The 16695-nt window shown below is 47.2% G+C and overlaps 1 protein-coding gene across 1 annotated transcript in view; it reads right to left on the reverse strand.

The window, feature by feature from the left end:
* The window catches only part of LOC106581537 (1,4-alpha-glucan-branching enzyme), a 323607-nt gene that overhangs the window by 81914 nt on the left and 224998 nt on the right, over positions 1-16695 (reverse strand). Inside the window, exon 13 of the mRNA XM_045704110.2 lies at positions 2670-2854. Within this exon, the coding sequence (XP_045560066.1) occupies positions 2670-2854 (185 nt within the window). The remainder of the gene's footprint in view (positions 1-2669; positions 2855-16695) is intronic.

Genomic DNA, 16695 nt, shown 5'->3' on the forward strand with positions numbered 1-16695 from the left:
CCACTGTTCAGACAGACAGAGACCCAGTCAGTACTAATCCCTCCACTGTTCAGTCAGAGACCCAGTCAGTACTAATCCCTCCACTGTTCAGACAGAGACCCATTCAGTACTAATCCCTCCACTGTTCAGACAGAGATCCAGTCAGTACTAATCCCTCCACTGTTCAGCCACTCCTCTATTTGAATCATCCCATTACTCTCATAGCAGCCAGACAAACAGGGGATACAGAGAGGGTTCATTGTGGGATTGTCTTGTTTCCCTGGCTGCTATCAAGGTGAACAGTAATTCATTTGATCCGTGCGTTGCTGTGACAGACAGCAGAGAGACAGTCTAGCACTGAAGTCCACCATCATCTCCTTTGTTTTGTTGATGTTGAGTGTGAGGTTATTTTCCTGACACCACACTCCGAGGGCCCTCACCTCCTCCCTGTAGGCCGTCTTGACGTTGTTGGTAATCAAGTCTACCACTGTCGTCTGCAAACCTGTTTTTGCTTTGTCATTATGGGATATTGTGTGTAGATTGATAAGACATTTTAACTTTAGAATAATACTGTAACAAAATGTGGAAAAAGTCAAGTGGTCTGAGTACTTTCCGAAGGCACTGTATATACAAAAGTATGTGGACAGCCCTTCAAATCAGTGGATTCGGCTATTTCAGTCACACCCGTTGCTGACAGGTGTATAAAATCGACCACACAGCCACGCAATCGCCATAGACAAATATTGGCAGTAGAATGGCCTTACTGAAGAGCTCAGTGACTTTCAACGCAGCGCCGTCATAGGATGTCACCTTTCCAAAAAGTCAGTTCGTCAAATTTCTGCCCTGCTAGAGCTGCTCCGGTTAACTGTAAGTGCTGTTATTGTGAAGTGGAAACGTCTAGGAGCAACAACGGCTCATCCGCGAAGTGGTAGGCCACACAAGCTCACAGAACGGGACCACTGAGTGCTGAAGCGCGTAGCGCGTAAAAATCCTCTGTCCTCGGTTGCAACACTCACTACCGAGTTCCAAACTGCCTCTGGAAGCAACATCAACACAATAACTGTTTGTTGGAAGCTTCATGAAATGGTTTTCTGGAGAAATGTAAACATGTTCTCTGGAGTGATGAATCCCGCTTCACCATCTGGCAGTACGACAGACAAATCTGGGTTTGGCGTATGTCAGCAGAACGTTACTTTCGGCATGACAACGCCCCCGTGCACAAAGCGAGGTCCATACAGAAATGGTTTGTCGAGATCGGTGTGGAAGAACTGGATTGGCCTGCACAAAGCCAAGCTTAATTGCCTAACATCAGTGCCCGACCTCACCAATGCTCTTGTGGCTGAATGGAAGCAAGTCCCAGCAGCAATGTTCCAACATCTAGTGGAAAGCCTTCCCAGAAGACTGGAGGCTGTTATAGCAGCAATGTTCCAACATCTAGTGGAAAGCCTTCCCAGAAGACTGGAGGCAGCAAAAGGGGGACCACCTCCATATTAATGCCCATGATTTTGGAATGAGATGTTCGACGAGCAGGTGTCCACATACTTTTGGTCATGTAGTGTGTGTAGGCTATGTGTACCACTTTAAATGTATGTAGTTCTGTCTTTGAGCTGTTCTTGTCTATTAATGTTCTGTAACATGTTTTGTGTTTTGTGTGGACCCCAGGAAGAATACCAACATGCCTGTCTGTCTGCCTGTCCGTCTATCTGTCTGCCTGTCTGTCTGTCTGTGTGGACCCCAGGAAGAATACCAACATGCCTGTCTGTCTGCCTGTCCGTCTATCTGTCTGCCTGTCTGTGTGGACCCCAGGAAGAATACCAACATGCCTGTCTGTCCGCCTGTCTGTCTGTCTGTCTGTCTGTCTGTGTGGACCCCAGGAAGAATACCAACATGCCTGACTGTCTATCTATCCGCCTGCCCGCCTGTCTGTCCGCCTGTCTGTCTATCTGCCTGCCTGCCTGTCTGTCTGTCTGTCTGTCTGTCTGTCTGTCTGTCTGTCTGTCTGTCCGTCTGTCCGCCTGCCTGCCCGTCTGTCCGTCTGTCCGCCTGCCTGTCCGTCTGTCCGCCTGCCTGTCCGTCTGTCCGCCTGCCTGCCTGCCTGTCTATCCGCCTGCCTGCCTGTCTATCCGCCTGCCCGCCTGTCTGTCCGCCTGCCTGCCTGCCTGTCTGTCCGCCTGCCTGTCCGCCTGTCTATCCGCCTGCCCGCCTGCCTGTCCGCCTGTCTATCCGCCTGCCTGCCTGTCTGTCCGCCTGTCTGTCCGCCTGCCCGCCTGTCTGTCCGCCTGTCTGTCCGCGTGTGTGTGTGTGTGTGTGTGTGAGCGTGCATGCAGCTGTGTGTGAGCGTTCATGCAGCTGTGTGTGTGTGTGTGTGTGTGTGTGTGTGTGTGTGTGTGTGTGTGTGTGTGTGTGTGTGTGTGAGCGTGCATGCAGCTGTGCGTGTGTGTGTGTGAGTGTGCATGCAGCTGTGCGTGTGTGTGAGCGTTCATGCAGCTGTGTGTGTGTGTGTGTGTGTGTGTGTGTGTGTGTGCATGCAGCTGTGCGTGTGTGTGTGTGAGTGTGCATGCAGCTGTGCGTGTGTGTGAGCGTTCATGCAGCTGTGTGTGTGTGTGTGTGTGTGTGTGTGTGTGTGTGTGTGTGTGTGTGTGTGTGTGTGTGTGTGTGTGGTGTGTGTGTGTGTGTGTGTGTGTCCTTACCGGCGGTGCAGCCAGCCAACCGTACTTGTCCTCGGTACGGTTCATGTCCCGGTCAAAGTTATAGAGCTGTCTGTAGCGGAGGTGGTCAGTCTCCAGCAGGTTGTACTGACGCCTGGCATAATGATAACTCTCATCATTACCCTTCCTGGGGAAGTCCAGCCACTCTGGGTGGCCAAACTCATTACCTGAAGAAAAGACAAAAAAATACATTTTTTTAGGAAAAAAAAAAGACTAGTTTATTAGGGAATGTTTAAAGGGGGCAATTTGAGATTGGTACATCCAATTTTTTTTTCAATGTTTAAATGAATGACATATATAGCCATTAATTCTTGAAGAATATAATTTGGATATGGCTCATGAGCTTATTTCAACAGTTTAACCCAAAATAGAAACATTAACCCATTACAGTCTAAGCTCTGTCTAAACTGGGGGGGGAGTTCTACTAAGCTATATGGAATTGTTTTAAAAAGGTTAAACCAGGGATTATTTAGCTATTTGATTTTGAATTTTAAGACCCCCTTGAAGTATCAAAACAAATATATACAGGCCAAACGTTTTTTTCATTTATTGTAGCTGGGGATTTTACCAAAGCTAATTTGACAACAAGGCTACCTACATTCTACCAGCACGTTGACTGTAGCACCCACGTGGGCAATACACTGGATTACATTTACATTTGTACATTTTAGTCATTTAGCAGACGCTCTTATCCAGAGCGACTTACAGTAGTGAATGCATACATTTCATACATATCATACATTTTTTTTTCTGTGCCGGCCCCCCCCGTGGGAATCGAACCCACAACCCTGGTGTTGCAAACACCATGCTCTACCAACTGAGCTACTGGATCACTGGTAGTCTATATATATATATATATATATATATATATATATATATATATATATATATATATATATATATATATATATATATATATATATATATATATATATATATATATATATATATATATCATACTTTTATATATATATATATAGACTACCAGTAATCCAGTGTATTGCCCACGTGGGTGCTACAGTCAACGTGCTAGTAGAATGTAGGTAGCCTTGTTGTCAAATTAGCTTTGGTAAAATCCCCAGCTACAATAAACACAGCCTCAGGATATATGGTTTCCAGTTTACATAGTGTCCAGTGAAGTTCTTTCAGGGCTGTCGAGGTATCTTCTAAACACGGCTGTGAATATAATCAAAGAGAATACTCTTGGGAGATAATGCGGTCGGCATTTGATTGTAAGGAATTCTAGGTCAGGTGAACAAAAGGACTTGAGTTCATGTATGTTGTTATGATTACACCATGAGTCGTTAATCATGAAGCATACACCCCCGCCCTTCTTCTTACCAGAGAGATGTTTGTTTCTGTCGGCGCGACGCATGAAGAAACCCGGTGGCTGTACCGACTCGGACAACACATCCGGAGAGAGCCATGTATCCATGAAACAGAGAATGTTACAATCTCTCATGTCTCTCTGGAAGGCAACTCGTGCCCTAACTTCGTCCACTTTGTTGTCTAGAGACTGGACATTGGCGAGTAATATACTCGGAAGCGATGGGTGGTGTGCACATCTTCGAAGTCTGACCAGGAGGCCGCTCCGTCTACCTCTCCTGCGTTGACGTTGTTTTGGGTCGGCCTCTGGGATAAGATCCCGTGTCCAGGGTGGAAGTCCGAACAAAGGATCCACTTCGGGAAAGTCGTATTCCTGGTCGTAATGTTGGAAAGTTGACATCGCTTTTATATCCAATAGTTCTTCCCGGCTGTATGTAATAAGGCTTAAGATTTTCTGGGCTAACAATGTAAGAAATAATACATAAAAAAACTAAATACTGCATAGTTTTCTAAACCATGGGAGGGGTTCGATTAAACTATATGAATTGCTTTAAGAAGGTCATACCAAGGATCATTTTGCTATTTGACCACTTGAAGTATCCCCCCAAAAATATATAAAACAATTATTTGATGAAAAATTGTATTTGGCCTTACTGCTATTAACCTATACAAATGCAGTTTCACTACACGGAATAGATAGTCCCCCCCCAAATAAAAATCCTAAAGAAAGTTTGTTCTGAAGTGTCTGTCCTATATCTTAGAGACATTAAGAAAGATCAGAAAATATTTATAATTTTTTTTCTACATTTATTTAACCCCTCATTTCTGGCACTAAACAGTCTCCATATACTATACTTCCATTAAAAAAACATGTTAACTGGTACCGAGGAACCTTCAGACGAGTTGTGCGGACGTCCTAGAGTAAAACAACAGAAACGTACACGTTTGTGAGAGTCTCACCTTTCCATAGAGGGGTCATAATAGTTTTGTAGGCCAAACCGTTCAGATGCTACAGACGTTTTTTTGTAAGACCGATTATTTGAGATGTTTCATGGTCTGACAAACACCACTCTAGCTCTGACACTTTCCCCCTCAGATGAGGAAGTGGGACACTGGATTGAGACACATCCAATGCAACCCCCCCCCCCCCCCAGATCTCTCGAGCTTAAACTGACAGATTTTAATGGGGATTTTTGTATTACGCTAATTAGATTTCTGCGGAGGCGAGGACATCGACCTTAGGGGGATTTAAACACCATTTACCCTCTCATAAACCAATAGAATTAGTTTGTATCTATTCGAAGGAATCATCATTAAATACATATGTAAAAAATTGATTCTACCTGTATTCACCCAAGAAAAAAGCATATTTTTCAATAGACACACATAATTAATCAACGTTTAATCCACTATTAAACACTATTGCTGTATACTCTAATCTGAAGTGAATTTAATTTCCAGTTGTACGTCAACATCAAAACAACACAAAGTTCAAAGGGGGCCGAGTCCACCGCGACCCACCTTTTTATCAAGGTAACATGATTTAACGTTGAACAAACAGTGTTGGTGACAAACTAAGACAAAACTCTCACAAGTTGTCCTACTCTAAGGTGCCCTCACCAGCATCCCCAGAATAATGCCCTCTTTCATGCAGAAACCACATCAAAGCTGCTGAACCAAAAGGAATCTATTATCTCCATAAAAGACAGTCAGGGGGAGCTACTGCACAAACCAACTCCCTGAGCTTTCATTGCAGCCTCAGAGTTTTCCTGCTCCAGATGTAAGTTATGCAGAATTAATTCAAGAAGATATTTTTAACATTTGTTCATAATGGAGAGTTAGAAACAGTTTGAAACTTTCAGATGATTCCCGAGGAAAGAAAGAAGAGACTCGTTCCAAATGGCGTCCTATTCCCTACACAGAGTGAACCCTTATGGGAACTGGTCAAAAGTAGTGCACAACATAGGGAATAGGGTACCATTGTTTGACACAGCAACAGAAACAACTCATCGGTGGAGATTATCTTCTAAAATCCATTTTTCCTGAATAACTTCCTGTTTCTTAAAGAATTAGAACAGACTGAGAACAGAGTAGGTAGAGGGAGGAAGAGAGGAGATACACAGAGAGGGAGGAGGAGGAGAGGAGAGAGAGGGAGAGGAGGAGGGGACAGACACAGAGGGAGAGGAGGAGGAGAGGAGAGAGAGGGAGAGGACATACACAGAGGGGGAGGAGAGGAGAGAGAGAGGGAGAGGAGGAGGGGACATACACAGGGGGAGAGGAGGAGGAGAGGAGAGAGAGGGAGAGGACATACACAGAGGGGGAGGAGAGGAGAGAGAGAGGGAGAGGAGGAGAGGACATACACAGAGGAAGAGGAGGAGGAGAGGAGAGAGAGAGGAGGGGACAGACACAGAGGAAGAGGAGGAGGAGAGGAGAGAGAGAGGAGGAGGAGGGGACATACACAGAGGGAGAGGAGGAGGAGAGGAGAGAGAGGGAGAGGACATACACAGAGGGGGAGGAGAGGAGAGAGAGAGGGAGAGGAGGAGGGGACAGACAGGGGGAGAGGAGGAGGAGAGGAGAGAGAGGGAGAGGAGGAGAGGACATACACAGAGGAAGAGGAGGAGGAGAGAGAGAGGGAGAGGAGGGGACAGACACAGAGGAAGAGGAGGAGGAGAGGAGAGAGAGGGAGGGAGGAGGAGGGGAGAGGGAGAGGAGGAGGAGGGGACATACACAGGGAGAGGAGGAGGAGAGGACATACACAGAGGAAGAGGGGGAGGAGGAGAGGACATACACAGAGGAAGAGGAGGAGGAGAGAGAGAGTAGGAGAAGAGGAGAGGCGAGACAGAGCAAGGTGGAGAAGAGGAGAGACAGGGAGAGAGAAGGAGGAGAGGAGAGGCAGTGGAGGAGAGGAGAGAGAGAGGGAGAGGAGGAGGAGAAGGAGAGGACAGACACAGAGGGAGAGGAGGAGGAGAGACAAGGGTAAGGTGTAGAAGAGGAGAAACAGAGGGAGAGGAGGAGGAGAGGAGACAGAGGGAGAGGAGGAGAGACAGGGAGAGGAGAAACAACAGAGGGAGAGGAGGAGAGACAGGGGGATATGAGGAGAAGAGGAGGAGAAGAGAGGAGACAAGGGGGAGATGAGGAGGAGAGGAGACAAGGGGGAGATGAGGAGGAGAGGAGAGAGGGAGAGGAGCGAGGGAGAGGAGGAGGAGAATAGGAGAGAGGGGGAGATGAGGAGAATAGGAGAGAGGGGGAGATGAGGAGAATAGGAGACAAGGGGGAGATGAGGAGGAGAGGAGAGAGGGAGGAGTGAGGGTGGGAGAGGAGGAGGAGAATAGGAAAGAGGGGGAGATGAGGAGGAGAGGAGACAAGGCGGAGATGAGGAGGGGAAACAACAGGACAGAGGTAGAGACTAGACGGGGTTAGAAACATAGGGGAATGGCGTTGTCTGAATCAATGAAAGCCTGTGTAACTGTATGGAACAACAGCAGCGCCAGGCGACCAGGCAGCCTGTCTGTCAGCCAGAGTGATGAGATAATGAATCCGTCATCCAACGGCAAGACAACATCATAAAACAACCGTCGCCATAATTGAATTCCAGGAAGGAGAGAAACATGTTGACAAGAGGAGGAGGAGGGGAGAGGCATGAACATATAACTGAATCTAGTTGTTTATTCAGTAAAGATGGAAGAGAAGAAAGAGAGAGAGAGAGGAGAGAGAAAATGGGGGGTGGGTGGGGGGGGGGAGAAGAGAGAGGAGAGAGTGGTGGGCTTACCTGTGGGGAACGGACAGACAGTTCTAATGAAATACATTAGCTACCTGTTACAGAAGGTACGAAACAATACTGCCAACCACACACACACACACACACACACACACACACACACACACACACACACACACACACACGATTGTCTTTGCCTGTCACACCGTCTCTCTACACTAATAACAATCCTCCCACACTGCACAGAAATAGGACAGAAAAAGAGACATTCAACAATGCCAATCAAAAGGAAGAAGCTCTCTATATATTCAACAGTCCTCTCTATATATTCAACAGTCCTCTCTATATATTCAACAGTCCTCTCTATATATTCAACAGTCCTCTCTATATATTCAACAGTCCTCTCTATATATTCAACAGTCCTCTCTGTACAACAGACTCCACAGAGAGGACTGTTGTACAGAGAGGACTGTTGTGCAGAGAGGACTGTTGTACACAGAGGACTGTTGTGCAGAGAGGACTGTTGTGCAGAGAGGACTGTTGTACAGAGAGGACTGTTGTGCAGAGAGGACTGTTGTACACAGAGGACTGTTGTACACAGAGGACTGTTGTGCAGAGAGGACTGTTGTGCAGAGAGGACTGTTGTGCAGAGAGGACTGTTGTGCAGAGAGGACTGTTGTGCAGTGCAGAGAGGACTGTTGTACAGTGCAGAGAGGACTGCTGTGCAGAGAGGACTGTTGTGCAGAGAGGACTGTTGTGCAGAGAGGACTGTTGTGCAGAGTGGACTGTTGTACAGAGAGGACTGTTGTACAGAGAGGACTGTTGTACAGAGAGGACTGTTGTGCAGAGAGGACTGTTGTGCAGAGAGGACTGTTGTGCAGTGCAGAGAGGACTGCTGTGCAGAGAGGACTGTTGTGCAGAGAGGACTGTTGTACACAGAGGACTGTTGTACACAGAGGACTGTTGTGCAGAGAGGACTGTTGTGCAGAGAGGACTGTTGTGCAGAGAGGACTGTTGTGCAGAGAGGACTGTTGTGCAGTGCAGAGAGGACTGTTGTACAGTGCAGAGAGGACTGTTGTACAGTGCAGAGAGGACTGCTGTGCAGAGAGGACTGTTGTGCAGAGAGGACTGTTGTGCAGAGTGGACTGTTGTACAGAGAGGACTGTTGTACAGAGAGGACTGTTGTACAGAGAGGACTGTTGTGCAGAGAGGACTGTTGTGCAGTGCAGAGAGGACTGTTGTACAGTGCAGAGAGGACTGCTGTGCAGAGAGGACTGTTGTGCAGAGAGGACTGTTGTACAGAGAGGACTGTTGTGCAGAGAGGACTGTGGTGCAGAGAGGACTGTTGTACAGAGAGGACTGTTGTGCAGAGAGGACTGTTGTGCAGAGAGGACTGTTGTGCAGAGAGGACTGTTGTACAGAGAGGACTGTTGTACAGAGAGGACTGTTGTACAGAGAGGACTGTGGTGCAGAGAGGACTGTGGTGCAGAGAGGACTGTTGTGCAGAGAGGACTGTTGTACAGACAGCTAACATCTTAGTACCTTTTCAAAACCAACTGTCATTATTACAGAAATTTGAGTAGCAATAAAGTAACGTTAAAACGAAAACTGTATTACTATGTTGTACTGTGGATAGCAGCACTACAGTTATATAATATGAGGCCTTGTCCGAGTCCAAAATGGCACCCTAGTCCCTACATAGTGCATTATTTTCAGACCAGGGCCCATTGGGAATAGGATGCCTTTTGGGACTCAAGCCCTTGTCTTTGTGCTTCCTGTACTGTACTGTAAATAACAGCTTCTAGCTGGTGGCTACTTGACTTTGGATTGAACCTGTTATAAACCAGAGAATGTATTGTATGAATGTGGTTGTGAATATTATATCATAGAATATAGTATACGCTAGAGAATTGTGGTTTGTGTGTGTGTGTCAGAGGATTGTGCTGTGATACAATAGAACAGACAGTCATGGCATAGCTACCCAGCCACCAACCTGCGAAGGGAACTAGGCCCCCGAGGCAGTAAGTGAGGTAGTTGACATGTGTAGGAAACACATTCCTTATCACACACACACACACACACACACACACACACACACACACACACACACACACACACACACACACACACACACACACACACACACACACACACACACACACACACACACACACACACACACACACACACACACACACCAGAGCTGGTGCAAGAGAACACAGGACCGACGTGGTCTGCCTGCTAATCTGTGCAGGTGACATGGGGCGGCAGTGTGTGTGTGTGTGTGTGTGTGTGTGTGTGAGTGAGTGTGTGTGTTTGCGCACGTGCGTCTGTGTGTTTGTGAGATGGCAGAGAAAGATAAACACCCATGCATTGATAAACACTTTCAAAACGAGATGTGCTTCATTAAGTGTATAAATTAACTGCTGCTAATCTCCACTCTCCTCCTCTCCTGTTATTCTGCTTCCTAATTAAAGCCAAGTAGAGATGCTGGATAGCCAGATGAAGTTTCACTCTGAGTCCCTGGGACCCTGTCTCTGGGGAAAGACTGTCTGTGGTTCAGATTACAACTCTGTTGGTGTGTCTCAGTGACAGTCTGTCCACTTTCAATAAAACATTTTTTAAAAATACAGGCACGGCCAACAACACACACATCAATTCAAAATGTTACGTCACATGCTCGGTAAACAACAGGTGTAGACTAAGAGTGAAATGCTTACACACAGTGTTCCTTCCAGACGCAGTCCAGTCTGCGTAATTGAATCACCATGGTAACCAGCCGCCTCCATAAGACACACCTTAACCCGCCTATCTCCACAGTCACACATGACGGATTCTCACATCACCGCAGAATAAAACACCATTACTCGCAACTCAATCAATGTAAACAATGTCAACGTTATGTTAGGTAGGCCCAAACACCAACACAAGTATCCCAATAATCTACTACGAACTCAGCTACACGCTTGTTAAACTCTTCCTGGGTTACAGCATGTCCTTCCAATCAAGCCTTGGTTGTTTGGATGAGGTAGTCCTACAGTCATCTACAGCAGAGGTCAGGATGAGGTAGTCCTACAGTCATCTACAGCAGTGGTCAGGATGAGGTAGGCCTACAGTCATCTACAGCAGTGGTCAGGATGAGGTAGTCCTACAGTCATCTACAGCAGTGGTCAGGATGAGGTAGGCCTACAGTCATCTACAGCAGTGGTCAGGATGAGGTGGTCCTACAGTCATCTACAGCAGTGGTCAGGATGAGGTAGGCCTACAGTCATCTACAGCAGAGGTCAGGATGAGGTAGTTCTACAGTCATCTACAGCAGTGGTCAGGATGAGGTAGGCCTACAGTCATCTACAGCAGTGGTCAGGATGAGGTAGGCCTACAGTCATCTACAGCAGAGTTCAGGATGAGGTAGGCCTACAGTCATCTACAGCAGAGGTCAGGATGAGGTAGGCCTACAGTCATCTACAGCAGAGGTCAGGATGAGGTAGTCCTACAGTCATCTACAGCAGTGGTCAGGATGAGGTAGGCCTACAGTCATCTACAGCAGTGGTCAGGATGAGGTAGTCCTACAGTCATCTACAGCAGTGGTCAGGATGAGGTAGGCCTACAGTCATCTACAGCAGTGGTCAGGATGAGGTAGGCCTACAGTCATCTACAGCAGTGGTCAGGATGAGGTAGGTCTACAGTCATCTACAGCAGTGGTCAGGATGAGGTAGGCCTACAGTCATCAACAGAGTTCAGGATGAGGTAGGCCTACAGTCATCTGCAGTGGTGGTCAGGATGAGGTAGGACCTACAGTCATCTGCAGTGGTGGTCAGGATGAGGTAGGACCTACAGTCATCTGCAGTGGTGGTCAGGATGAGGTAGGCCTACAGTCATCTGCAGTGGTGGTCAGGATGAGGTAGGACCTACAGTCATCTACAGCAGTGGTCAGGATGAGGTAGGACCTACAGTCATCTACAGAGTTCAGGATGAGGTAGGACCTACAGTCATCTACAGCAGTGGTCAGGATGAGGTAGGACCTACAGTCATCTACAGAGTTCAGGATGAGGTAGGCCTACAGTCATCTACAGTGGTGGTCAGGATGAGGTAGTCCTACAGTCATCTGCAGCAGTGGTGGTCAGGATGAGGTAGGCCTACAGTCATCTACAGCAGTGGTCAGGATGAGGTAGGACCTACAGTCATCTACAGAGTTCAGGATGAGGTAGGACCTACAGTCATCTACAGCAGTGGTCAGGATGAGGTAGGACCTACAGTCATCTACAGAGTTCAGGATGAGGTAGGCCTACAGTCATCTACAGTGGTGGTCAGGATGAGGTAGTCCTACAGTCATCTGCAGCAGTGGTGGTCAGGATGAGGTAGGACCTACAGTCATCTGCAGTGGTGGTCAGGCCTCTGGGTTCTGTCGCTATGAGTTTCATCTTGGCATGTTGCTTTTGCAGATGATTCAAGAGATTGGAAGTTGTGTTTCTAGCACTGGAGAGGAATAGAAGTGTTTCTCTCCTTGACAGTTTACATGTTCCAGTTATATTCAGGTCACGTTGTCCTACCAGTTTAAAGTAATGGGAATTACTTCCATGCTGATAAACTCTATGTTTTAGACTCTCCTGACATTTTTCATTTCTCTCACTAAAGCTGTTGGTAGTAGTATGTGTGTAAACAGGAAGTTGTTAAGAGGACATCAGAAAACTATAAGTATCTGTGGTCGGGGGGAATAATGATCATCACAAATATGTATTTTAATCAATAACTGTAATAGGAAGGGAATGATAAGAAGAGGAAAGATGTAACGATTAGGAAAGGAAACATCCCAAAGAGCTCCACTGAAACGATACAACCTGGGGCAGCAGGTAGCCTAGTGGTTAGAGCGTTGGACTAGTAACCGAAAGGTTGCAAGATCGAATCCCCGAGCTGACAAGGTACAAATCTGTCGTTCTGCCCCTGAACAAGGCAGTTAACCCACTGTTCCCTGGTAGTCTGTCATTGAAAATAAGAATTTGTTCTTAACTGACTTGCCTAGTTAAATAAAGGTAATAAAAAAACTAAACTGAATCATCGTCAGAAATAAATGAAGGAAACGTTCATCTATTACAGCTGGAGTCAAACCCTCCTGCATGCAGACATTGATTGCCTTACATACTGAAGTATAGAGAGAGAATGTGGAAATGAGAGTTCTGCAATGAACAACATAATAAAGTTGAGGGACTTAAGGCATTTCTCGCCTTCCAGTCACAAACAACCTTACAGAAACACCAGCTGACCAGGAATGAATCACACCTGCCAGGCAGTGGAGGAGTGGAATGAGAACAGGCCACGGGATTCTACAACCCCTGCAAGTTCTATTAAACCTCTAAACAAACTCCTCCCTCCTACAAGGTTCTACTCAGTATCTCCCTCCCTCCCAATGAAGCTTAAACACAGATTATGCCCCCCCATTGGAGGAACACAAGTTCTATGTGGTCTGGCTACTCCCCCCATTGGAGGAACACAAGTTCTATGTGGTCTGGCTACTCCCCCCATTGGAGGAACACAAGTTCTATGTGGTCTGGCTACGCCCCCCTATTGGAGGAACACAAGTTCTATGTGGTCTGGCTACTCCCCCTATTGGAGGAACACAAGTTCTATGTGGTCTGGCTACTCCCCCCATTGGAGGAACACAAGTTCTATGTGGTCTGGCTACGCCCCCCCATTGGAGGAACACAAGTTCTATGTGGTCTGGCTACGCCCCCCCATTGGAGGAACACAAGTTCTATGTGGTCTGGCTACGCCCCCCTATTGGAGGAACACAAGTTCTATGTGGTCTGGCTACGCCCCCCCATTGGAGGAACACAAGTTCTATGTGGTCTGGCTACGCCCCCCCATTGGAGGAACACAAGTTCTATGTGGTCTGGCTATGCCCCCCATTGGAGGAACACAAGTTCTATGTGGTCTGGCTACGCTCCCCATTGGAGGAACACAAGTTCTATGTGGTCTGGCTATGCCCCCTATTGGAGGAACACAAGTTCTTTGTGGTCTGGCTACTCCCCCCATTGGAGGAACACAAGTTCTATGTGGTCTGGCTATGCCCCCTATTGGAGGAACACAAGTTCTTTGTGGTCTGGCTACTCCCCCCATTGGAGGAACACAAGTTCTATGTGGTCTGGCTACGCCCCCCCATTGGAGGAACACAAGTTCTATGTGGTCTGGCTACGCTCCCCATTGGAGGAACACAAGTTCTATGTGGTCTGGCTACGCCCCCCCATTGGAGGAACACAAGTTCTATGTGGTCTGGCTACGCCCCCCCATTGGAGGAACACAAGTTCTATGTGGTCTGGCTACGCCCCCCTCCCCCTACTTTTAACAGGGGCCAATATCCAATCATCTCAGACATACAGGAATGCCTAGGGGCAAAAAGAAACCATTTAGAAGTCAGATATAAAGCATCCCAAAACATACCTAGAAAAATGATGAAAGAACTACGCCTCTTGAAAGCAGCATTCTGTAGATGAGAACAATATGTCATATTTGTATATAGCAGTGCATAGGCTGATTCTACTTACATAACCCCTGATAAAACAAGGACAGCGTTGTTTCAGCCACAAAATGAAGCTATTTTTCACCAACTACCTGCCGCTATTTCTAAATGTATTTAAATCAATGAATCTCTCTCTCTCTCTCTCTCTCTCTCTCTGTGTGTGTGTGTGTGTTGGGGGAAGCTGTTTGTTTTCACAGAAACCGTCTCTGATCTCAAGAGGAATCATGAATTAATGAAGACTTGAATCTGTTTTTTAAGCCACAGCGCTTGCAAAGATAAAAAAACAATACAAACATTTTTGATAATGGTTTTACTTTTTGCCCCCCCCCCCCCCCCACCACCACCACACACACACCCCCACACACCCCACCCCCAGAATACCATTTTCACCTGTTTCTATTGGCAGCCGTTCGTTATCCTGGATAGCTTCCAGACTGAGAAATTACAAAAATTGAGGAAAAAAAAAGGAAAAAGATCAGTGTAGTTTTATGGTGTTTGCTCTGTCTCAACATGACATTGTTACATGTCTTCCAGATATTCTCTACTTTTCCAGCTGTTCCATTCAGCCTCCCTCAGTGAGGATGGATAGAGGTAGGGGGAGAGGAAAGGAAAGAGGAGAATGGTGACTCTACCAGCTCTTATATTCAGCCTCCCTCAGTGAGGATGGATAGAGGTAGGGGGAGAGGAAAGGAAAGAGGAGAATGGTGACTCTACCAGCTCTTCCATTCAGCCTCCCTCAGTGAGGATGGATAGAGGTAGGGGGAGAGGAAAGGAAAGAGGAGAATGGTGACTCTACCAGCCCTTCTATTCAGCCTCCCTCAGTGAGGATGGATAGAGGTAGGGGGAGAGGAAAGGAAAGAGGAGAATGGTGACTCTACCAGCTCTTCCATTCAGCCTCCCTCAGTGAGGATGGATAGAGGTAGGGGGAGAGGAAAGGAAAGAGGAGAATGGTGACTCTACCAGCTCTTATATTCAGCCTCCCTCAGTGAGGATGGATAGAGGTAGGGGGAGAGGAAAGGAAAGAGGAGAATGGTGACTCTACCAGCTGTTCCATTCAGCCTCCCTCAGTGAGGATGGATAGAGGTAGGGGGAGAGGAAAGGAAAGAGGAGAATGGTGACTCTACCAGCTCTTATATTCAGCCTCCCTCAGTGAGGATGGATAGAGGTAGGGGGAGAGGAAAGGAAAGAGGAGAATGGTGACTCTACCAGCTCTTATATTCAGCCTCCCTCAGTGAGGATGGATAGAGGTAGGGGGAGAGGAAAGGAAAGAGGAGAATGGTGACTCTACCAGCTCTTATATTCAGCCTCCCTCAGTGAGGATGGATAGAGGTAGGGGGAGAGGAAAGGAAAGAGGAGAATGGTGACTCTACCAGCTCTTCCATTCAGCCTCCCTCAGTGAGGATGGATAGAGGTAGGGGGAGAGGAAAGGAAAGAGGAGAATGGTGACTCTACCAGCCCTTCTATTCAGCCTCCCTCAGTGAGGATGGATAGAGGTAGGGGGAGAGGAAAGGAAAGAGGAGAATGGTGACTCTACCAGCTCTTCCATTCAGCCTCCCTCAGTGAGGATGGATAGAGGTAGGGGGAGAGGAAAGGAAAGAGGAGAATGGTGACTCTACCAGCTGTTCCATTCAGCCTCCCTCAGTGAGGATGGATAGAGGTAGGGGGAGAGGAAAGGAAAGAGGAGAATGGTGACTCTACCAGCTCTTATATTCAGCCTCCCTCAGTGAGGATGGATAGAGGTAGGGGGAGAGGAAAGGAAAGAGGAGAATGGTGACTCTACCAGCTGTTCCATTCAGCCTCCCTCAGTGAGGATGGATAGAGGTAGGGGGAGAGGAAAGGAAAGAGGAGAATGGTGACTCTACCAGCTCTTATATTCAGCCTCCCTCAGTGAGGATGGATAGAGGTAGGGGGAGAGGAAAGGAAAGAGGAGAATGGTGACTCTACCAGCTGTTCCATTCAGCCTCCCTCAGTGAGGATGGATAGAGGTAGGGGGAGAGGAAAGGAAAGAGGAGAATGGTGACTCTACCAGCTCTTATATTCAGCCTCCCTCAGTGAGGATGGATAGAGGTAGGGGGAGAGGAAAGGAAAGAGGAGAATGGTGACTCTACCAGCTCTTATATTCAGCCTCCCTCAGTGGGGATGGAAAAGGCAATGGGTTTACACAAGATGACTTCAGACAGCTCGCCTACTAGGCTGGCATCTTTACCGCTCCTCTCGGGCTTCCCTCCTCTTCCTTCAGCAGAGGAGACAAGGTCTACAGTAATTATCTGGAGAAGCTGAAGTCTGTATGTGAATCAATGGGAGGGATTCTGATACACAGATCAATGGAGAAACCTCTAGGTCATGGAGGCTTTTAAAAACACAGTGGGGGAAAAAACCACTACAGATGTTGTTCTAATGATGAATTGTGTACTGTAGATTGATTTTGTTGTAACATTGTGTACTTGACC

The sequence above is a fragment of the Salmo salar genome, chromosome 20 (genome assembly GCF_965601325.2).
Source record: "Salmo salar chromosome 20, fSalSal1, whole genome shotgun sequence".
NCBI lineage: Eukaryota > Metazoa > Chordata > Actinopteri > Salmoniformes > Salmonidae > Salmo > Salmo salar.